Source organism: Lagopus leucura, unplaced genomic scaffold (assembly GCF_019238085.1).
Source record: "Lagopus leucura isolate 7727_CA_CO unplaced genomic scaffold, USGS_WTPT01 Super-Scaffold_100103, whole genome shotgun sequence".
Lineage (NCBI taxonomy): Eukaryota > Metazoa > Chordata > Aves > Galliformes > Phasianidae > Lagopus > Lagopus leucura.
In genome coordinates, this window is record NW_024962324.1 from 160,031 (window position 1) to 184,650 (window position 24,620).

At 43.2% G+C, this 24,620-nt stretch overlaps 1 protein-coding gene across 2 annotated transcripts; it reads right to left on the reverse strand.

The window, feature by feature from the left end:
• Positions 1–440: 440 nt before the first annotated feature.
• LIMA1 (LIM domain and actin binding 1) lies at positions 441–24,384 on the reverse strand. 2 transcript variants are annotated; one of them, XM_042887668.1, is made up of 11 exons: positions 24,297–24,384; positions 20,893–21,031; positions 18,589–18,634; positions 16,152–16,610; positions 11,623–11,731; positions 10,664–10,812; positions 8,801–8,908; positions 6,645–6,702; positions 6,015–6,130; positions 2,965–3,098; positions 441–2,585 (listed from the first exon to the last, which is right to left on the reverse strand). In XM_042887668.1, the coding sequence occupies exons 2-11, from the start codon at positions 21,009–21,011 to the stop codon at positions 1,589–1,591; spliced, it is 2,295 nt and encodes a 764-aa protein (XP_042743602.1). In that variant the 5' UTR covers positions 21,012–21,031; positions 24,297–24,384; the 3' UTR covers positions 441–1,588. The 2 variants fall into 2 exon arrangements, with proteins under 2 accessions (XP_042743602.1, XP_042743603.1); XM_042887669.1 differs by lacking the exon at positions 24,297–24,384 and adding an exon at positions 24,012–24,026.
• Between the last annotated feature and the right edge of the window lie 236 nt (positions 24,385–24,620).

Genomic DNA, 24,620 nt, shown 5'->3' on the forward strand with positions numbered 1-24,620 from the left:
CACCAAGGAGCACATTTGCTTTGTTGCTGCAGAGCACTCACTGCTTTTTCACTACACCCAAGCATCGAACCAAAACTACCCCAGGTTTGAGTGAGGCCAACTCCAACACACGGCAGCTGTAAGAAAGAAACAATTAAACTAAACCAACTCTGGCTTGTCCTCAGCTGCCTGAAAAGCAGCTGAAGCCAGAAACGGGAGCGTGAGACACCTGCGAGTCCTTCCTTATTTTGCCCACCCTTTTCTAAGCCCTCTCCCTCAGCCTTGCAGTCTGCTTGTGACGACCACAAGTGGACCCACAGTGTCACCTAGTGGCACCAGAAAGTCACTGCCTGGCCTCCAGCTGCAAGTAAACCCCAGGATTTCACCCATCTTTTCCCATCTCCTTTTAAAATGGTGCTTCTTTGTGAAACGAGTATGAATGCAGTCTTCAGACCTTTTCTTTTTTTATGTAAATGACCAAACTTTATTGAAGTTAGCAGGACTGTTAAGAAAGCAGGATATTTTACACCTCAAATATAGTTAGAGTTAATTCTCATGTAACTACAGTACAAATAAAAGCTAATATAAAGGGATATCCTCCGGCCACCATTCAGATTCCATTATTTGTAAAATAAATGCAGTCAAGTTTTAAAATGTACTAAGCTTCAATGCTAGCAATCAGAAAGTTTCTGGTTCATATGGTTTTATTCCAAAGATTTGCAATGCAGCAGAATTTCGCAGCCATAATGAAAAAAAAAAAATTATGGCAGCTCGATACAAATAGGATTTCAAAACTGTCAAAAGGCCTTAAAAACGTTATGTGCAGTTTTAAATGAATTATAATGAACTCTAAGTAAACAAAAAACCATTCAAAATGCATATAAAAATGCAAAAATAATGCCCTGCAGGCTCCTGCAAAAATGTTGTCTTGCCCTCAAGGAGTTCTGTCAGCACAGCGTTTGGATAAGCACTAAAATACATTTGTTCCAGCAGTGGGCACACTGTTCCAGTTGCACAGAGAAAAATGGAGGATTCATTGATCATAGGCAGTTTTGAAAGTTACGTCCTGCTCAGTTTGAGATGCTTCAGTTGTTGGACTCCAAGCCCCAAAAGTGTTTTTATTATAATAATTAAAAAGCTGTGCCCTTAACATGTATTAAAGTGCATTTAGTTACCATTTTTAAAGCAGATCAGAAAGTCCCTTTGAAAACTGGTCCCTAAGCACTGCAGTAGCATTTTGTAGTGGTAAAAGTAGTGTATTACAGAAAGCCTGTTCCATACCAGCACAGAGTACAGGTCAGTGAAACAGGTCCTAGAGTTCCGAAAGGGTAAGACAGTAGGAGTTCAGAAGAGCTCTGTTCTCATCCCATGGACAGAGGTCACCCGTCGAAGGCATCCCACAGCCACAGATACTCATCTCCATGCACTCAGACATTCTTTCAGGCTTCCACAGTACTTTTCTGGCTGAGATAATTTGTATATATGATTCCCTTAACGTTGATGTGCAGTATAGCATCGCTTTCATACAGGACAGCTGTTTGTTAAAGCTAAAAACACCAATTAAAAAAGGCCCAGCACCTTGAAGCAAGTTTTATAATAAAAGGCCTATTTATTCTTCATCATCATCTTCATAGTAACGGTTCCTTTTGATCTGTTCTTCCACAGATAGATCTTCCATATCTTCACCCTCCCAGAAACCAACATCTTGGGATTTGCGATTCTGGTCAGGAGAAGATTCCTTTGCAGTTACATTGGATAAGCTGGAATGTTTTGGAGAATTTGGTTCAAGGAATTCTTCATTTGGGTTTTGCTGCTCTTCCACACCATGTTCTTCCTCATCTGTCTCTGCATTCTCCTGGCCATTTTCTACAAAGTTGTGCTCTGCTGTTTTGATACCAGGCAATTCCCGCTCTTCCTCTACATTTTTCTCCTCAGCATTCTGCATGTTCCTATTCTCAATCTTTTCCTTTTGCTTTTTGTCTACCACAACCTCTCTCTCCAGTTCCTCACTTCTTTTTAACATGTCTCTCTCTGCCTTAGAAGGAGAGGATGAATTGTCTGTTTTATGGCCTTTCACAGATACTGTTCTAAATGAGGCTGCTACCGTAAACGGACGACTTCTCTCCTTCAGTGAGGAAGATCTTCTTAACTTTTTGAGATCCAGATCCACATCCTCCAACACATCTGGCTTGGAACTCTCTTCTTCTGGGGGCCATTTGGGTTTTAACACTTTGATGCCCTCATCCAAAGTGCTTCCTTGAGTACTTTGGTCAGATGGAGGCGGCCAGGCAATCCTGAGCTTTTTTGTTTCTGCTGGTTTCTCTTCTCTTTCAGGCACAGCTGAAGCTTTTGCTTCCATAGTTGCTGCCAGAACTCCTACTTTTGCAATGGGGGCATCCTCTACTCCTGGGTTTTGAGGACTCTCAGTTGCATTTACACCATGGAGAGTTTTCTCCAGGGATTCCTCACATTCTGTTTTGCTTGACCATAATTCCTTATGCTGTTTGTGTCCAAAGCCTTCATCATAATTACCTTTAGCTTTGAAGAGCTGATTGAAGTGAGGCTTGCAGTAAATATTCCCACGCAGAGATGCGTACGTCCCAAGACTGTACAGAGAGATACAAAATCAGATGTTAGCATTCTGTTTCTCAGCTGCTGAGACAAGGGTATATTTTAGTTACATTGCTGAAAAAATTAGATTTAAAAAATTAAAGTTTGAAGCTTTAATGTGTTTGCACGACCCTCTTTTCAAGTATCAAGAGGTAGACACTACGTTTTTCTGTCATAAAGTGACACTACGAGTTACAAAACACATCAAGTGCAAAAGCAACTGGCAGATCTAGGACTGCATTACCACGCTCCTATTCAATTCACTGGATTACAGTTGTTTTCACTTCTGCTAAGCCTGGACAGCATCTTACTCAGCTTCTGAGAATAGGAAAGCCACACTTCCTCGAAGGCAGCCAAACGGAGCAACGTGTTTACCTGAGTTTACTGTTGCAATAGGAACAGCGGAAGCAGCTGATGTGGAACACCTGCTGGTTGGCCAGGAGCCTTTCCATTGGGTACACTGTCTTCTGACACCCAACACAGGTTTCCTTTGCTGGCAACTGAAACTTCTACGGGAAGAAGAGAAAGTTTGTTAGCTGGAAAATGAATCAGCTGCTAGGAGACTTGGCTTGGATTCACACACAGCTTCCACAGTTGTCAGAAAAATGGCAGTATTTCTGCAACCTCAATGCTGATTCTGATAGAGTGCGTTCTGGTGGGCAATGAGCGAGGAAGAGGCTGCAGCAAGCCCACAGGGATCAGTGTGGTTTGACAACCAAGGTTATGCCCCAGTGAGCTGGGCATCACAAGCTGAGAAGGAACAATGGAAATGCTCGAACCCAGCTGTAACTTTGACAGTTCCCAGAAATCTAGTATGTTCCTGCAATCTCATTTTTTTCTTTATGGGAAAACAATGAAATATTTAAGTAGATACAGTCGTTACAAGACCTCCCAAAACAAAGAAAGTCAGCACAGAAAAAGATCTGAAAACCTCAACATGAAAGGTCGAGGCTGGGGAGAAAAGAGGAACAGTGCAGACCGCCCTCAGCAGTTTGAAGTCCGTTTTTGCTAAATGCTCTACTCTTTTAAAGAGGAGAAAATAGCCTCAGTGCAGATGTGGGCAGCAGGAAATGCTTCTGACTTCATTTGTAAGCAATTCCAGTTCTGCAGCAAAAAAACCGTAGTCGGGTTTCAGGACAAACAGCCCTCAAACTTGCTCAAGACTTAAAGCTGAGCAGGGCTTTGAGGTTAAAAAGCTAAAACTGTTTATGTAGTTACCAAGAGAATTTCCTGAGAATTTAGTGCAAGGGTAAACTTAAACACTAAGGAGTCAAGCATCGCTGTCCTGCTATATGGGAACAGTTTCAGACTTTGTTTTCTGAAAGCATCAAGGAACCAAGCACATTGTCCATGAAAAAGGTCACTTGGTGCCATTCACTTCTCGGAATCTGTTCTGGTTGGCCAGCAGGAAAGATACCTCCAAGAAAAAAAATTAATTTGCAGGTGAGAAATGGGCATCCTCAGGCTGCTCACTGACAGCAACTGCTTCAGCAGCAGCACAGGAATGCTGAGCTCCATATCCATGGGCCTGCACACACACATTGATAGTACAGCATTTAAAAACTATTTTTCTTTTTGGACACAGAATTACCTGCTGCAAACTTATTGAAAAGCTCCAAGGAAAAATACTGTAGCTAAAGAAAAAAAAAAACAGGAAGACTGCAGGAAAACATAATTACAGCAATTCATTTATAACAGACGAGAAACAATGGTTAGGCAATGAAAGTTACAATATGCAAGGGACAGATTGCTGAAGACAGAGCCAGCTGAAGTCCGTTTGTCACAGCCATGGAATTCGCTGCCAATTTAATTCCAGTTCAATAGGTATTTCAACTTTTTAAGGCACTGCTTTAAGCTGCAGTAGATTGAAGTTCTAATTATGACGACAACTAGACCAACAAAAATTTGGAGTTCATTTTGAAAAGACCCACAATCCCTACGTGCTGCCAAGACTGCATATGAACTCTGAATCTCGTGTTGCTAAATGAAATCTCAGAAAATGAGAGTTCACCAATTCAGATTAAATTCTGACCATCCTCTTTTGCCACAGGAAGCAAGGCAGCAACAATTTACTTGCCCATCAAAAAGCCACCCCAAGAGCTCAGTTTTGCAACGTTACATTAGAGTGCTGGCATGTGCTTCTGCAATGTGCATCCTCATCTAAGAAGAGGAACTTACTTGTATAACAATGAGCCCTGTGTCTGATGGAGAGGTGTTTTGGGGTGTGAAGAGAAAGAAATTCTTTTCCAGGCATACTACAAATAGAAGCTACAGGAGGAAGGTGAGGCCCAATAAGTAAAGAACTTGAGAGAAAGCTGAGAGTTGAGCTCACATTAGGAGGGAAGCAGAAGGCAGGAGCAGAGATTAGGAACCAAGAACAGGAAACAGAAGCTGGAAAAGACAAATAGGAACCTTAAGTGAATAAACAGCATCTAGGTTTCTATCTGAGCAGTGCAGCATCAAAAGCAGCAACAAGGTAGAGGACTAAAATGGCTGTAATAATAGGAAGAGATTGCAAAGGACCAAAATACATAGCTTGCATGTACCTTGTATGCTTTCACAGACAGATTACAAAAACATTACAGGCAGCTCTAATTTCTTATGCCAGCATTTATACCCCTGAACGCTAAGAACCCACATCTCACTGGCCTTGCTTAGATCAGTGCTGTTCCTCTCCAAGATGGAGAAAACAACAAAAGCACACTTGTTTCCTCAGGAGTGAGCCGGGAAGCCTGTGGCAGCCCAGGGAACAGGCATCCTAACTCCAGACAGCACATGTGACAAGTGCAGTGTGATCAAAACGTTCAGAACTGCTGCTTGCATGGCTAATAAGATTAGCAAATACATTCCTGCCCAAGAAGTGCTCCATCTGCTTTAGAGCCCCTGCTAAAGAAAATCTAACATTGGAGATTTGTTATTGAGAATGCCACACTTCTTTCTCTGTGGAGTCACTCACCATTCACCCCTGATATTAAATTTCTACCAACTGCTGTTGCTTTGGGAACAGCTGGAAGAGGAGCATGGCAGGTCCTGGCCTACAGGAGGCTCTCAGGTTCAGGACCTCAGCGCCACCATCTAGGAGGCTCTGACTTCACAGGAGGCACAGACAAACCTCAGCAGGATCTGCATCCCTGCTCAAGCCCCTTTTTCCCCCCATACTGAACAGAAACAGGCTGCCTCTGCACAGGGCAAACCATAGCAACAGCAGCAGCACAGCTCCCAGTACACAGCTCAAGCTTCGTATTTGAAGAAGGGAAGTTTTGAGATGCTTCTCCATTCAGCACTGAAGTTCCCTCACAGTCAGATCAGAGATTAATACAGTTACTTTGCTGACAGATTGGTTGAATGAAGGCTTTTCACTATTAAAGAGAGAAGAAAGTTGTTTCTAACTGTTGCCAGTGTTTGAGAATAAATAGCTCCTTTACCTTCACCGTTTTTGGCAGAGATGCATCCGTCTGGCCAAGTGATTTAGAACCAAAGTTTTGCTGTTTTGTGCTGACAGGTTTCTGAATTTCTGTCTCACTCTCCAGGTTTTGTCCAACTAAGGGAGGAGAAAAGAATGAAAAGATCATTAGAGTGACATGAAAACCATGGAAAGTTTATGCTGATAAGGCCAAATAGCAATCCTACCAGCTAAGGGCTAAAATTTAAATATGATCAATCTACTCATGTGTCAGAATAGGTAAGTTGATACATTACAGAAACTTATATACAGAGATCCAACACCTAACTGCGCTGTCATTTCTGCAAAGTGCTCTCACATGGCCCTGAATTCTGGTGTAAATCTAATGCAGCATGAGAAGGACTTAACTGAATGGGAATTGTTTACCTCTGGTCAGTGCCAATATTATCTGGTAGTTGTCCTGCATTAGCAAGTACACTCAGCCTTGCATGGGACAGACTTTTAGTACGAGAAAAGTGTTTATTAGGGTCAAATTTATCATTTGACAGGAGTGGTCCTAAGCATCCTACCAACAACTGATGGGTAAGGGGGAGCACTCATCCTCATTCACACCTCATCCTACTCTTGCTGAGGCAGAAAAACGAGTGCTTACCATTGCCATCCTCTGAAAGACTGGAGTGGAAAGATAGGCTGTTCTCACCTACAGAAACCTGCAAGAGAACATTGGGCAATGAGCACCCACAGTCTGCAGAAGTCTGAGAATCATGGCCCAGGTAACACCCAGAAAGACAGCATCAGCACCCCGACAGGAAGAGACTGGCCATACTAACGGACACACAAAGCTACTTTTTTGTTTTGTAAGACCCAAGACAAAGTCCAGCTGACTGTCAAGAACGTTCAGCGCTTGCTATAAGGCAGATACTCTCCCAGTTACAGCTCTTGCAACATTCAGATCATCTGCTGGAGTGTTCACACAAACACTGTTTCTGTTTTTCCCCCAAATACCTGCAGCCTTTAAGTCTTTATCTCTTAGTCATTAGAAAGCCTCTCTGCTTTTGTTGCTGCATTTCCTAGTTCTTACTGAGAAAATCCTTGGCCACCAAGCAGCACATGTTTACTGGAAATCTCCTGGCTCCCTCCAACATTTGACAAACCTATGATACTTAAGCATTCAAAGACAGTGCATTCCAAAACAAAAGAAAACCCCAACACCAACAAAAAAATCCCTGAACTTCCACAGTTTTTCTAAGAGGTGGTTATAAATCAGTTTCAGACACTGAACACGTTACAGATAAAGCACTTGATTTAGAGTTGTTAAATTTGGTACTATTGCTATCAAACAGCTCTAAGTAGCTACACTGAGAAACTAAACTACTGTAGCAAGATTAATGGCAGGTCATCATTAATTCACTTCAATGACTGAATGGTCCATTGCAGGCAGCTGACATTTGCAAATTAAGGAGGTAACAAAGAAGCAAGTTACATAAATTAACAGGCGTTGTTCTCCTGACAAAGTAACAAACACTGGTGTACTGGGAAGGGCATCAGCACCTTCTGTGGGTGTTAGATTGTCACACTTAACTGATTTCCAGACCTGTCATGGATTCAATGTAAAAAATGGCAGAGAAAGTTAGCACGTTTCTTTTGCTCTCTTTCTGCCTACAGGTTCCTATTGCTGACATTCATGCCAGTAGTTTCCATTAGGCTTATTTCCAAACTTCATCGTGCCATTTCAAATGGACAATCCTGATTCCCAATCAATGCCCTCTTCAGGTTCCTTATTACACCTGGACTCCTCAACAAGTGACTTAGCCATTCCAGCTGAGTGCGATCACTTGTATTCAAACCTTCCATACAACAGCAGAAAAGTCTTCTGATTTCACAGGTGTTCTTTTAATTAACTCACCTTTTAGCAGAAGCAGCCTCAACCATTAAACACAGAGCTGCTCAGCTGTCAGTAACGAACAGCTGAAAGCAACAATTTGGCTCCTGGCCCAAGGAAGGCTGGAAAGCTTTAAAAGGCCTCCTGGCATTAGGCTGCCACGTGTTCAGAATGGTTTGAATACACAGTACCCCAATTATTATTCAGCTACTTTTATCCTGTCTGCTATCCCAGTTTAGTACGCAAATGGTTGAGTGTGCTTTATTATCTCTGTATTCAGAGAGTAATTTAGCCTCAATTTACAGCTGGAGCTCAAAAATGGGAGCAAACCCAGAATGGCACTCTCTGCTACCTTAACCAAAACGTAGCTGCTAAAGAAGAAATGGTGACAAAGTCTCCTTTACACGCATCGCATCACACACAGCTTTTCATCCTTTACGTTATATAAAGAAAAAAACCACCAATACCTACTTGAGAATCATTATTTTTGGTAGGAAGTACGACACAAAAGTTTAGGCGACTTCACCATAATCAAATACTAACAGTAAAGTCAAACAAAACCAACCCCAAATCGGAGGTTTCAGTTCTCATCAGCTGCTGAAGCCACTAAAAATAAGTATGATAACCAAGGGTTCTGCCATACTAACGATATGTCATTATTGAGAAGATGGGGGTAATCTGCAAGAGAACTTTAAGACTTATCTCTAGATGTTCTTTACAACTTCAAAAGCCTTCAAATGAGATCTGCTCGCTTATAATGTAGATACAGTCCAGATTTAAAAAATAAAATAAGGAATTCTGCAGGTATACAGCAACCTGCAGAGATTCAGTTTCTAAACAGCATGGAACAAACATCTCAGCTGAAACTCAGCAATTTGTTCCACTTACAGTGAAGTCCTTGATCTTCACCAGCATGAGCATCTTACCTTCTCCCCATCCTGATAGGAAATGCAGTCCTCAAAACTTGGTGGCATATTCTCCTTCTGCTCAGATTTGTAATTCTTGATTTCATTTTCACTGGCTTGAATCTCATTCTATAGAATAAAGCACTTGAAAGTTGACAGGCACTTTTCTCCTAGGAAAGTATTTGCTATTTTTCTTTCTTTTTGTTTTTGTAAACTGTTTTCCTAGCACATACAGCAATAACTAAGTGAAAGAGCTTAAAAAAAAAAAAAATCAATACACATTTGCAAAGTGATGGATTTTAACGAGGAGAAGAGATGGGGCTGTGAATTTTATTCTGTGAAGATAATGCAGCCCTTTTCTCTGACTGCAGATTTCCTTTAAGATCAACTCTTCCATTTTTGTCCTGCTCACTCCACATCTTCACTTTCCAGACACGTTAATTTTTCAAGGTAAGCACCATATATAAAGCCCTGATGAATTGATAAATACAACATAAAAGCAAATCCTACTTGTTTCTATACTAGTAAAAAAAGGGGATAAAAACCAACTGTTATTTACCAAGATTTCTGTTCTTTACAAACTGTCTTTAGATGTGCACAAAAGAAGCTTTCACACTTTAATAATAATCCAACAAAACCTCGTGTTTCATTGCCGCAGGATGCAAGATAATTGGAGAAAAGAGTCATGCCATTCACAAGACATCTTCTTTGTGACATGGAAGACAGATAGCCAAATGCCAGCACTGGCAGCTCACTGGATTCTGTAAGCCAATCGAATCTAACAAGTATGTAATTAAGTGCAGATCTCTAAATATGCTGTTTCTCCATCTCTCCCTACCCTTTCTGTGTCACCTGTGATGCTATTAAAAGAATTGCTTCTCACTATTCCTCTAACCCACTGCAAAAACATCCACCAGTTCTAATCCAGACCTAATTGTACAACAATGCCCACAGAACAGCTGATCCCAGGAGGGATTGTGTCTCTCTTTTGCAGCATAGATGTGACACGTTTTCAGAGAAGTACAAATACCACACTGCTATATCAAAAGACACTCAGTTCCTTTGGCAGCAAAGAAGGAAAAGAACCAAGACTTACAGTTTCTATTCTAAGTATTGCAAACATTAACCTCATCAGCACCTTACTGCTGCCCTTATTGATGTGCCAGGCCAAAACCAAGAGAAATTCTGCTAAATGGGACTTCCTAAGAGCTTGAGGCTGCACTGATGCTCGAACTGATAGCACTAAGGAATTGCAAACGACAGCCTCAAGAGAAAAGAAAATCTATGGTCAATCTCTTGCCATTAGGACACAGCTTATTGAATCCGTGCTACTCTGAGACACAGACTGGAAGAAATAATCTGGCAAACTGAATAGAAGTGAGAAACAGGACTCAAATCAGCTATTTGCAGATAACAACATTTGCTGCACTGGCTGCAGTGCCCTTCCACTCCTGCCTTGAAGGTTACTAGATTTTCCTGCCAAGATGCGCAGAATCAAATCTACACCACAGACAAAACTGAGAGATCATTTCAGTTAGGTAGAAACTATTCCCCCTAGCTTAAAGCTAGTGTCCATTACAGAAGTGAGGTTTCTGTTTATTTCTAGCATGCAGAGAGCTCCAGACAGGCAGAAAGAAAAAGAACGCCAGTTAAGTTTCAGAAGGACCGCAATCAGGACACCAGCAATTAATTTCCTGGAAAACTTTCAAGATCATTCCAGCAAGATGCAAATACTTGTTACTCCCTGCAGTACAGTCAACTCTTCGTTAGAAATGAGTCCTATGAGCACAAAGGTCTCTTCAAAATGTTTGGTTTCTGTAACATCTTCTTTCCAGCCTCAGTTTGGGGCTAAAATCCACTTCTAGTCAAGGCAAACAGACTTACCGTGGTAACGAGGCCTGCGGAACTGCCCTGCTTGGACACAGCTGCCTGATACTTTGCCAGCCTATCCTTTATTGAAGTTTCTGTTAACCGAGGCATCTCCAGGCTTTTCTTGGTCTCTACCTTATCCGGGCTGAGTGCTGGACTTCCATCTACAAGATGAGAAGAATTACATGAATAAAAAGTAACTTTCATGAATACCAACAGCACGCATGAAAATTACAAGCCCCATCCCTTTACCAGAGTGTCAGAAATCCGTCAGTCATGGGCTCTTAGTCCTGTAATCTACCCAGCTACTTTCAGAAGTAGCACGTTCACCCGATGCAGATTTCAGCCAGCAGTCTCAGAAGCAAACACTACAAACACTGATGGCTGCTGCTGTCAAATGACAGCAGATGCTACAGCAGCTAAGTGAAAATTCACATCACTGAGGTGGAGGCACAGTTGTTAGTCTTCTAAAGAAGACACAGAACATGAGGAAGAGTTCCATTTGCCACTTCCACCTTCTCCATGAAAATATTTACCAGCTGACGTGTTAAAGATCAGGATTTCAACAACAAACACATTAGAAATTAGTTCAGTTCAGCCTCGCTCATCCTTGGAAGCATCTGGATATGGCAGGAGAGACAAGAACTAAAACAAGGAAAACCCATCATCAATTCACTACTTATTTTCTAACTGAGATTGACTATTAAAAGTAGTCACAGGAATGACTACTTTTATTAATTAATGCTAATTATCTCCTGCACCTCAGTTTCTTTGCTTAGGGAGGCGATGCTTTAACATTCTCAGCAAGATTGAGTTAATTAAATGTGATGTTTGCATAGACTTTGCAGATGGGAGATAGTTACACTTCCGTTACTACTTATGAAAGGCAAAATTTAATTCCTCTGTGTTGTACACAGCACTTCCCTATTACATAAACTGGGGAAAGCAAACAAACAAACAGGGGGATTACTGACCTGATGCACTGTGACTCTTCTCTCCTTGGCCAACATCAAGGTCCTCTGAAGAGAAGCTGTTTTCAGAAATCCTCCTACCAATTGCTGTCTTCCTCTGGTCTCTAGCAACCTATTAGAGACAGAACCCACCTATCAGCTGCCTGGGCAAACAAAGACTGTTGCATTTAATCCTTTAAGATGCACAGGTGTCACTAGCAAATCTGCTTTACTAGAATAAACAAGTCTAGCAGGTGACATCTTATTTAACCAATATTAAGTTTGATCACTTTGTCACCTGGAAAACACTCTTGTGAAGAGGTTCATAAACATCCTTCAATAAGGTATCTTGGTTTAAAAAAAATCAGAAAACCACACAGGTTAAATTCTTAGCCATTTACCTCTGCAAGCACAAAACATCAGTCTAGACTTTTGCATCTCAGACCACTTCTCATGAAATTAACGTTCAAAGTCATTTTGTAAAGACTTAAAATTGAACAGAATGATGAAAGGAGGAAGATAATGCAAATCTGCATTCATTTTCAGCTACAGAAAGGAAAAAAATTACTATGGTAACAAAAGTTATCTAGGGCTATTTGTTTTGATTTGGATCTCTCATGCGCTTGGTACCAAATAATTCCCTAATTAGGTCTGATAAGGCTTAAGCTAGGTGCTAGAGATAAATATTCTCAGATAAACAGGATAATCACTATTTGCAGGGCTGCACTGATGCGCAGTTTTGTAGTTGCACCCCAAGCGTTGTGGTTGGCTCCATCAAACTTTAAGGCTCATTTCTTGAGACCAACTCCCCAAAACCTTGAGCTCAGTAAGAGGAATAGTGAAAAAAAATTCAGAGCAGCTGAACGCTCAGGAAATGCAGTATTTAATTGGACCTCATTGAAACAAGATATCTTCACAGCTGACAGACAACATTCCAAATACCAGAGGGTGAGAGATCTTCGTTATCTCTCTCCTTAGGAAAGGGTAAATCGCAGAGACAGAAATTACTTTCGAGGCTGATGAGACAAGAAGGCAAGGCAGGTTTGGCAAGATGCTACAACCACACATCCCTGCACCCCCCCCTCCTTCCAACAACTTTCTTGTTTGCTGCTCACCAACCTGAAGGAAATTCCAAAGTTTTATTTGAACAGAACAGCACTGTAAGACAATCACTGTGAAAAATCAGGCTGCCTTGGCATACAAAACAGCACTTTACCAGGGAAGGAAAATGCAGCTGGAAAACTACTTTTTTTTTTTTTTCCATTAGCATGGGAAATATTTCTTATTTCTGTGGTTTAAGGCTTTGTTAACTTTTCTTACTGGAAAAGAGCTTAGCTATGACAAGCCTTTTCCTTCCACTGAGTGCGTTGATAGGTTCAGTTTGGGAGTGCCTGCACACTTGTAAGAACTTGCAGATTCCTTATTCTGAGCAAACTATCCTCAGATGATTCTTCTTCAGTCTATGCCTGCCTTCATGTCACCTTCAGCCCACACATCTGAAGCTCTCACAGCTCAGAAATTGGCCCTTCAAAGGGTCTGGCTTTTCACTAGCATACAGAAAATATAGGCAAAATACACAGAAAGAGAAGATCCTATAAGGATAGAAGAAACAAGCTTATTAGCCCACTTGAAACTCTGAACTAGTGAATTCAGATAAGCTGTGGGTGTTTTTTCATTTGTTATATGGATCACATACGCTCTCTTGCACACAGCAGGGCTGATGAAGCTACAGATGGAACAAAGGTTGTGGTACGGACACACAGGAAGTTGAACTGGTGAGCAGCATTCATGAGGAAGACTCCACTGCTGGGGAACAAAAGTCTTAAGAAATTTGGATCTGGTGTCTGGGATTCCAGCTTCACTGGAAGAAACTATCAGTATCTCACTGGGGAAAAAAAACCAGTTAGAAATCCAGACTGCATAAAGCTGATGTTGTGTGGATTTAATATCAATAGTCTCACACCACCGAAGAAAAAAAGCAGAGCAATAAGTGAAAAATGTTTACCAAAAGGAAGGTGAGAGACTTTCTCCATTACCACCAACAGCCTGACCACAAGTAATTAGGCTGATCAGGGTGCATGGAAGGTAACACCGTTAGCATGAAGGAATCCCTTACTCCCAGGTTTAGGCTTATCCCACTCAGTTCCCTCTATAATTCTGGGTGGGCCACTATTCCAGCGCTGCAGCTTGTGCTGCTTGCAAAATGAAATAAAATATTCCTCATGGCTGGAAAGCCCCAATGTTCTAAGACAAAAGAAGGAGTGCAGAGGTACCATAGAATTAACAGCATTTCGCCTGGGGCACAAGGAGCTGTTGGGCAAAAGACCAAAAAGAAGTTACACCTATTTCATTATAGACAACTGTGTCAAACGTGACCCTGAGCATCAGGTTAAATATACAAGGCATAATAAGTTTTTGCCTTAAAGGAAGAACACAAACCTACATCGAGATAGCTTTTTAAACGAGCCTTGCAGAACTGCTTGCTCTTTCTTTTCTTCTGATCTTCCTTGGGTACGTTTCTGCTATCACTTACAGGAGGGATTCTTTGAAACTGATAAAAGACCCAATGTTCGGCCTCTGCTTAGCCCTGAAGCAAACTAGACCAATGTGTTCAGAAGGATTTATACTGTGTCTTTGTGGAAGAAAATGATCTGCCTTATATCGGAGCTGTAGAAGACAGAGCAAAATCTGACAAACAGATGAAAAAACTGAGAGAGTTTTGCCCTGAAAATCAGAATAGGTTTGTGCAGAGTCTGTGAAGTCAGGAAGTCCAGGCAGTAACCTGGATTCTTGCCATGGACTTACCCAGCAACCAGGCGAGTCATTTTATCTTTACTGCCATGAAGCTACAGCCATGTTGCCACTTAGCTCATACAGATGTTTTTGTCAGGAAAGCTCTTCAGTGCTTATACCATAAGGCTGAAGCAAACACCAAGGAAAATTACCATCCTTCAGGTGAAGGAAGCCTTGCTTGCACTTAAGCCAGGAGTTTATCAACCAGCAGGGTTCAGGAAGAGTACAAATGGAAGAGAGAAGTGCAGATCCCGCAGTCGGTTCCTACCTCAGTGAAAAAGATCTGTGTCCCCATAGCGCTGATCTATCTTCATTGTACGTGACTACATGACATCATCCTCCACTCCCCAGATAAAATCCCAGAACCAGAAACCTTACAATAGAGCTTTCTAATCAGACACCCCTCCCCCCGACTTAAACTTCAGAGCCCTTCGTGCCTTTTTCCTTCTATAAAGTAACCAGATTAATTTGGAATAGGAACAGGATTTGAACCCAACCTGAAGAACTTAATATCTACTGTATGATATTTACTGCATTCACTCAGATTTCAACCACATTCAAATGACTAAGCTGAAGAGAATTATCAGTTCCAGATTCAGTCATCTCCAAAACAATTTTATTCCCCAGGCTAAGATAAAATTACTTCACGTCCATCTGCAGAATGGTACTTTCCTGAGGAATCCTGACCGATTAATCCTACAGCAGGGGTTCAGAGAAGTGCTATCAGGAAATCACCCTCCACCCTGCAAAACAGCCCTGATAGCATGGGTGGCTCTTAGAGAATGGCAAAGACTACAAAATCTAAGCTGTGCAATTATTACACACCCCAAACTTACGTTACCAAAGAGCTGCCCCTCTGAATCTCCTGATACACGTTTTAAAAAACCTTTGTACAAAATCTGCTGGTTTTATTCAATAGTGCAAGAAAAATCACCCGCAGTAAAACAAAGCCAGAAGTATAGGAAAGTATGAGAAAACTGGAAACTCCACCAGCCTCGGGACTATGTTGCAAGTCAATGGCATATGCAACTCATTTTCTAGTTAAGCAATTCTCCCCCGGGACACACAGTCTGCAGTCCACATGCAGGATCAGATTTCATGAGCAGTTGTAGGAAAATGCAAGCCCTGTGCATTTGCAAGTCAAAACGAGTGAAGGCAGCAGCTCCCGAGGCGATCTTTGCCGCTTTATCCCTGCGAGGATTTCTTGATCAGAAGCATTTGTTAAGATACAAAGATGAGAGAAGAGACAGGAAAAGACAGAGGTATTTCGCAGCACTTTATACACACAGATCTACATCTGGTCGTGTCACACATACAGATGCACACAAAGCTCTTCTGGCAGCGCATTCATCTCAACTGCGAAAGCCGGTCCTGCTGAGCTCTCCTCAACTTTTACATACAACCACATCGATTTTGACACAATTCGTGTTTACAGAACTCATCTTCACAGGAGTTAAACACTCCCTTCACGCTTTGAAAAAAATTCTTCATAAATTCCACACATATTTTTCTCATCTTAAACGTTAACCTTTTATCAAAAGCAAATTCATCTTACGTCTGCAACGAGCAACGGACAAAGCAGCACTCTACACGTATTCACACAGCTCAAATAAGTTATTAACAGCAGCCACGTTATTTTTCAACTAAAACAATGAACACAATCACTCAATAGCTCTCAGCCACTCCCTCCGGGGTTTTTCCCGATGCCCAGGAGGCAGCACTTTTAGTTTCCCTTAAGATTTGCACAGTCAGATCCTTACCTTGGGCTGGGCTGCTTCACCCTTTTCAAACATCATCTTTAACTTGTTCAGCGGAACGCTGTACTTCTCTATCTTCCCTGAAGACTCCGTGTTTTCACTGGCTTCGGGCTTTTCCACTTCTCTGGACTCTCTCAGATAGTTTTCCATTTTACCACTCTCCTGTGAGTGGCTTTGAGACTTTCCGCTGTCAACACCGGGACGCTGCAGCTGGCCAGGGGTGCCAGAAGAGGCCTGGACGTGAGATGCTGTGCCGGCTGCCGGGATCTGCTCTGTGTCTGAGCAAAAAGCAAGGCTGCTTCCAACTCCCAGCTCGGGGCTCTCGACCCTGTGCCTACCCTCAGCACAGCTGCTTCGGAGCGTTTCCTTCCGAGACTCCGTTCCCGGCACTGGATTCTCCCACTTTTTCTTTAGTACGCTCAGATTCCCTCTCTTAAAATGAGGGGGAAGATTTTCTGTGCTCTGAAAGAACCAGAAGTCAAATTCCAGTTATGTGCCTGATGAAGTACTTCCTTTCTATGAGAAAGGAAGTTAAAGGCTCAGTATTGAGCTCAGCTCTCTGCTTTTTCAGACAGCTGTGAATAGTTACAACTGTGCCACATGGAGAAAGCATCCAGGATAGGAAAGGAAGGAGGGGGGGAGAAGAGAAAAGTCAGGAGCTAAAGCAGGAAGTGAGCAAACAGGATGGCCTTATAAGGAAAAAGGGAGTCAAGGTCTAATGAGTTAAATGCCACACAAAAGGCTCCAATCCACACATGAAGGGAAGGGGACCCAAATCCACATAACAAGGGTCTCTAGACCTGGAACGAACAAACAGCAGCAGCCACAGAGATGCGTGGTGTGCCAAGAGTTGCAATGTCTTCCAGCTGCTTCAGAAGACAACAATTAATAAAAAGCCACTGATTAGCTTCCAAAAACCAGTACTTTTTGATCTTTTGCATTTGTGCAAGCACTAAACAGAAGCATTCCACTTACAACAGATCTGGCTTCAGCATTTTGTACCATGCAGAGTAAGGCTTAAGCAAGGCACAGACAAGATATTTCTGTTTGCTCCCATTCATAAATACCAGCTCATTTGCTGGACTTTCTCTTCTGTTTCACTCAACACACTGAAACCTCTAGACAGGAAACATTCACACAAAGCACAAGTGCTGCCTTACCACTGTCAGTGAGATGGTAATACATGGAGAACATTCAAATGCTTTCCATATTAGTTTTGCTCACAAGCAGTTACCTCTCCTCAGAGTAACAGGCCAGCCCACGTTTGATTCATTCAAATCTATTACCTGCCAGCATTGCATTTTTGCTGTCCCTCTCTTATGGAGTCCACTGTGTATCAGACTCATTGCAAGTGGAGCAGGTCTGCAAGGCTTACAGGAATTAAACAGGATTAGCAGCTATATTAGGATTTAAGTCTCTCACCCCATTACTCTTCTGGTCACATTTTGAACACTGCTTTGCAAATTAACTTGAATCCATCTAGGCTTCAAAAAGATCAGCTCACTTGCTAACTGTACTTAAAAGAAAGTACTAAAGTTGTAAGGCAAATGTTGTAGTGTAACAGAAGTACTTGTAACTGCATATATCCACATAACTGGATATGAGACATGTTGCTAAGAAGCCCAGGCATACTTTACAGCCCCAGTCATTTTGCTTTGGGACTTGCCTATTCGTGATCATAGAAGCAACGAAGTAAACTTAAGACTGGGGAATAATTTTTAGAATGCTTATTTTGTCACTCCTGTATCCCAGAGAGAAAGAAAATGACTTCTGAAGCATTACAGAGATCAAGTAAGCACGCTCCAGCAAAAACATCGCTATATATCCTGTAAATATTGCTGGTCTTTTAAATGAAAATTAAAAGGTCTGCTTGCGAACACCTGGTCTTCCATCAGGGTTTCCTGACCCCATGCCAGTAAGTGCAATGTAGAGGGAGAGCAGGGCTCTAGCAGAGCCAAAAATGATGGCTCTCCCACATTCAGGGACAGTTTGAACTCTGTGCAGCATTTCAGAGAAGATCCCTTAACGGATTCTGCAGTTATCAAAGAGATGCGTGCTAGATTTCAGAGAGGCTGGCAGCTTCTTTTTAAGCAGACTTTTAAATTTAGTTAAGAAAGGAAGAGGTACCACATAACTGCCTACAGCTAAGAACAAAGAGGCTGTGGTTAGAAATGACAGCCAACTCGTTCTGCCTTTTGCTTAGGAGTGAACTGGTGATTCAACATATAGCTTTGGGCAAGTCACTTGATTTTCTTTCCTTTCATTCCCAGTCTAAAGAGAGGAGGGAATGGGTCAAAGGCAGACACTGCGTCTGAGTTTTCTGTAGGATGCACAGCAACAGCTTTGGTATTTCCAAAATAAACTGCCACAGGAACATTTCATGCAGGTGATCCACTCTGGTTGCAGGCTGTTGCTTATTGCCTAGGAAACAGATACTTACATTTCTTTTTTTCTCAGCCGTGGCTTCTTCAGCTGCTTTCTGATACCTTTGGGATATAGGAAGGAGGAACAAAAAAACAAAACAACACAAGAGTTTTAAACTAGAACATTGAATGATCATGAAGACGGCTGAGATTTCGCTTCCACCTAGGACTCTGTGCACTTACCAGACCTACCAAATAAGACCGAAGGCTGGACAAAACAGCAGTGAATAGCATCCGAACAATGCGAAATGACAGACATGTTTTAAGTCATGCGGCTCACAGTAATAACATGCGTTGATAATTTTTATTAGCCAAGCACTCTCATTCTCGAATCAGGCAGTTTACCTTGGAATAGCTGCATTGTTTCTCCCACCCAGCTGTCTGCTGTGTCCCCTCACAGGAATATTGCCTCAGCTATTTATACAGCAGCTGCTGAACCGTAACAAATTACAGCTTGGCATACACAGAAAATCTACATAAGTGCCAGTTTATCGTACTCCGCTGGGTGGTAAGCTGCACCAATTCAGCAGTTGCTTCACGAGCAGCTGAACCACCCCAGCAGTGGAAACGTTAATCACAGCCCTCTGAAGATAAGCTACCCTGGATCATGAATCAAAGTCCTTTAAGAAGCTACAGAAAACTCCCAGCAATCTGCATGCCTCTCTGCTGGGACGGAGCACACCGACCTCACTGATCACTATACTGCACACAGCAACTGCACTTTGCTTTTGAAACGCACAAATTAATCTGATTAGACACATTTGGCCATTTGTAACCAAAGCTGTGCTTTTCAAAGAAAAGAATCACCTCTCAACATGTTTCTGTTTTTCTTACCTGTGGGTCTCTCTTATCTGTGCAATTCTACTTTTGATAAAACTATGAATATGCTACAGGCCATAAAAGTGAGTCACTCATACTGTAAGTCATCAGCTTCAGACTTTAAATAATGGCTGGGATCAAATCAAGAACTAATGTATATCAGGGGCTCTAAGAAAAAAAAAAAAGCCCCTTAGGAGGACCAGGTTCTTTCTTAAGGAAAAGAAACTCACACACAAATACCTGTTTTACAGCTGATGAACCTCAGTGACTTTGATTTCCCTTTGTGAATTGTGTGCTCCTATGTAGGTTTCTTCTTTCCTCGTGCAGAAGAGCAAACAGACTGCACTCGTTTATTGCTGCTCTGAAAACTGCATTTACTGCACAGACTGAAAGCTGCTGAAGAACTGTAGCTGGCCCTCTTTAATTCACACAAATGAATTAACCTGTGTCTTGTATACTGCAGAGCTTCCAAAATCGGAATGAGACACGGTGGGAAAATAAGTTGATGTAGGAATAGAGATCAATACTACTGGAAAAATCAACAGAGATATGCGGGTGAAAGTGCAAACTGGAAAACATAAATGAGGACTGAAAAGTTTCAGGCAGCGCTCAGTAAGTCAGCCCAGCGCAGCGCACTGCTTGAGTTTCTGCTGTTGCAAATTTGCATGTCTCTGACCTGGCAAAGCTGATAATTTAAACACTACGGGGATTAAAAAAATATTTCCACGTACAAATATTTAGGTAATGACAATTCAGAAAAAAACACTCCTCTCTGTCAGTGTCAGAGTTGGCAAAGCCAGTAAGCAGCGCCGTGCTTTTGCAAGGAAGTGATGCTGCTTACGCAGAGGGACTCCATTTGATTAACGAATAGCAGTTTGGATTACTTCCAATAAGCCCTTTCCAAAGGATTACCAACATTTAGCAAGATGACTAGATTCTGTAATCAAGTTTCAATGAGTGAATAAATTACCTTAACGAGACTGGCCAAAGCAAGCAGCTTCTCCTAGGACAGGGTACTTACAGAGCAACATTCTGTTTGTGTAAAGTCCAGAATGTTATTATCCTTCCTCTGTTGACTCCAGAAAGTTTCTCCCATTCTCAAGATTTAAATAAAACAATGCTACGCTATTAATGCAAGTCTGGGTCACTTGGCTGCCCAGCTCCCACGTTAAGTGAGAATCCCATACAGCTCATGAAGCTGCAAAATCCCACTTCTCATGAAGTCCATCAGCAGCAGCTGCCTCCACTCCAGCACTATACCCTCAGAATCTAACGGTAATCACACACTTTCTGACAGCAGAAAGATTATAACTCTGATATTAGAAACAATGTCAGCAACTAAAAGAAGTTTTGCACAGCGTATACCGAACCAGAAATGCAAATGCCCACAGAGCAATACTGTTTTAGAGAAGCAAAGCAACTGTCAGTGAAGCAGTAATTGCTCAGTATCTCAGCTTTAACCTCCCCACGCAGACTGTGCTCAGAATCCTCGCAGTACTTACCTGGAGAATCTCTCCACAAGAGCTGATGACTTATTTTTGTTGACGAGAGAAAGCTCTTTTGCAGTGATTTTCAAAGACTGAGAAGTCCATTGTCTTCTATTAAACGGGGAAGGCTCCATCTTATCACCACAAACACCTACTGAGGAAGAAAGCACAGTGTGAGTCAGTATGAGTTGTATGAGCAGAAAAGTAGCTCCACGGAGTGATTTGATCGCCACCATTTGAACTCAGTTCATGAGATGCTGATCTACTCGTGCCACCAAGTGCTGATCATTCAGAACATGTCCATCGACTGACCAAAAAATACCCCTCAGCATCAGATGAAAGTCTTCATTTCCTCTGCAGATGCCACTGAGATGGTGCCCCAATAAAACACCGGCCACAATGAATGGGGCAAGAGAGAGATATGAGCCAGAACACGAGTAAGAAGCAGGCTGTGACTGAAAGGGATGCTGACACAAAGCTCTGGCTTTCCTTTACACACACAGGCTCCACGAAGCCCTGCTATGCCCTCTCTTGTTCTGCTTTCTGAACCAAATGCTCTGGCATTTATGTAAGAAGGCTTGAGTTATGAAAGCTAAGAGGATGTAATTCCTATGCAAACATTTTTCATTCACTGGCGGTGTTCACCCTTCATGCAGCAGCCGTTTCCTCTGTGAGCCAATATAAGTCTTCTGTTCACAGAGGCAGCTGTAAATCTCTTGTCACAATAGCTAGCAGTTACCTAAAGGAACAGTTTTGATTACTTTCGCCTTGCTGTAAACTGGAAGAAATTTTGTACAGCTTTTCACAACCTAAGTCAACAAGCCAGTATCAGATACGTATATGTTTGTTTATTTATTTATTTTTACATAGTTTTCTTTTGTGGAGGAGGAAAGGAGGGGAGATTAATTTAAAGAGTTCCTTGATAAGACAAAAATACAGCTTGTGAGGCAACGCCTTTCCTTTTTTCCTATTTTCTTTTACCCCAGCCTCGTGTCACACAATGCCTGCAGCAAATGCACTGCCTGATCCTGCAACGGTGACATCAGGCAGGCTGATCTCTTTCCCGTTTTTTTCCATCAGTTTTTTAGCTGACCATTAGGTTACAGAACTCCAGAAGTCTGAGTCTTTAAAAGGCACCTCAGGAACTTGATATAAACAGTAAAATGTAGGGATGATCATCTGGAATCCTCACATGCATGTAATGCAATTCCTCGAAAGCATCAAACACTTGGGGTTCTGCAGCATCTCAGTCCAAAAGAACTCAGCTGCAGCAAATGGAACCTCACTGATCCGATGTGGAGTTGAGGCAGAAGAACCTGAACCAATGCTGACAGAGGAGAATGGGTCTGCAAAGTGCGGCTGGAAGCAGAGGAACCACTCCAGTGCTGCACCCTGCTGCTGTGCAGGGATAAAGCACGCAGCTGATGAACACCTCTCTGCCTGGTGGGAACCGTCAGGAAGAATCGGACTTTCTCTGAGATTCCTTTATTCACCTGATGTAATGCAGGCAATGACACACCAAGCCAGCACACGTTTTTCAAGATCGTGATTTAGATGGTGCTTTTAGATGGACAGGTTGAACTATCACGGCAAACCAGAAAAGTTACACTATTTTTGTCGTGGTGTTGAAACACACTGAAACTACTTATCAGCATTACGTTTCCAGTCGCAGCTTGCTGCAGCTTCAGGCTCCCATCTCCCACTGAAGGCAGTCTCCAAAGTGCAGCCATCGCCCCTTCCAACAAGAGAAACTCAGACTGGAGAGTTACTTTTTGAAATTCATGGTTTCCAGAAAACGTTTTGCATCCTTAAACCGCCTCTTCTGTTACCCTTAGGAGTTTTGTCAGGACTGAACTAGAATAAGGATGCTCTCTGGTCTCCAGACTTAAAAAAGCTGTTGCTCTTTACCAGCTGCACAAATGATCATCCACAAAGATAATGGTTCTAATTTGAATGTGAGGGATGCTCAACACCCTCCCTTGTTAACAAGAATACCTTACATGCAAATAAATCAGCATTTCTGCGATGACAAAACAGAGCCCCTGCTATCAATGTAGCAAACACTTAGCACAGAGATTCCATAAAGGCACGAAATACATCCGCAGAGACTGCAGATTAAATTTACTCCTGAAAAATGCATCTGCTGAAAAAGAAAAAACACTCCGAGCCAGCTGTCTAATGCTACAGCTTCAACTTCTGTTTGGTGATTAATCTGGAGCCAAGAGAAGATCATCTGAAGCCCCACTTTGCAGTTTAAATCACCGTTCTCCAAGCAGGACTCAGTTCTGCACAGGAAACAGTAGCAGGGCATTCATTAGAAGCCTCTCTTGGCAGACAGCAGCTTGCTGACTGACTTGCACCTTACACGGAAGGACAGTTGCAGTAAAACACTGAGAAAACAAAATCTAGTTAAATTGTGCAGAAAATGGGCCTTAATTTGATACCTAAGCAAGGAAGCCTTCAGCAATCACTGTTTGCGGATGAATTTTTCCACCATTGTGTTACTGTTTGGTTTCCTCACCATTTGCTGCCCTACAGCCACAGGTGCACCAGGACAATCAGCACTGTTTTGGCAATCTCTCTGTGCAGAAGCAGCAGCCACTGCTGCGACATCGCATGGGAAGTTAAGGAGCATTCATTCAGCGTCTCAGCTGCTGTGAGGGACACAAGCAGGACTCTGAGATGCCCACAAACGTCCTGCATTCCCAGCGCCATTCCATGCTTTCAGCCCCATTCGCTTTCTGTTTCATCCCATTCAAACACCTTCGCCCTTCTTTTCCTGAAGAATTATTCCAACCCACGTCGGGAAAGAGCTCTTTGTTGTACGATTAGAATTTAAACAAGATCGTGAGCATTCTGCGTGCTGCAACAGTTATGTTAAAGACAGAACGGAGTCCCGAGGAAGAGAATCTCGAGTCCTGCAGGATGCCAGGGAGGGAAGGGCTGCATTGCAGCCCATAGAGCAGCACAGCGTGGGACTGAAACCCATCCGTGTGGCAACGGCCCGAAGGAAAACCGCTCCTTAGCGACCACCCCACAGCCCGGAGCAGCGTTCCCGGCACCTGCATCAACCGAGCAGCACCGCACCGCAGCACCTCTTCGTCCCTCACCCATACAGCGCCTTTCTTCCTTACTTTTAACTCTCGCTCCCTCTCCGCTCTCCGTGCTGAGTTCCGCGACCACCCGACCCCGCTGCCACCGGCCGGCACCGTGCGGGCACCGCCGGGCTCGAGAAGGGCAGCCCGAGAACAGCCGAACGGCCCGCCGGGCATCGCCGCCCCTCCCCGCCGCCGGACCCCGCAGCCCAGCGCCCGCTTACTGCCCGCTCCCGCGCCCCAAACCCCCGCTGACAGAGCCGCAGCGGGCAGAGCGCCCCCCTCCGGCTCGGCGGTCCGCACCACCCCTCCCTCCTCACGCACCTACGGCGGCCGCAGGCGCTCCCACGCGCACACCTGTCGCGGACGCGGTAACAACTGCACCTCCGCGCCGGCGGCGGCGCCGGGCAGCAGCGCTGGCCACGCCCCTCACCCCTCCAGGCCACGCCCCTCCGCCACAGACCACGCCCCAGACCACGCGAGAAAAGGGGGGCGGGGGAAATGTGTTTCTTCATTCAGCGCGTGCGCAGCTCGGCTCTCCCACAGGTCTTCTCTACGCGTGTGCGTTGTCGCCTCGAAGGGAGGAGGGGGGGGGAGAGGGACTGTGGTGCTGCGGGATCATTGATGGGGGTCGGGGTCGGTACGCAC

Coding starts and splice junctions, on each gene's coding strand:
- LIMA1 (XM_042887668.1), bottom strand. CDS start 21,011: ATGGAGCCTTCCCCGTTTAATAGAAGACAATGGACTTCTCAGTCTTTG. Junction 16,611..18,588: donor CGGCTGAGAAAAAAAGAAAT/GTAAGTATCTGT, acceptor TGGTTCTTTCAG/AGCACAGAAAATCTTCCCCC. Junction 6,703..8,800: donor CCTATCAGGATGGGGAGAAG/GTAAGATGCTCA, acceptor GTTCTCTTGCAG/GTTTCTGTAGGTGAGAACAG.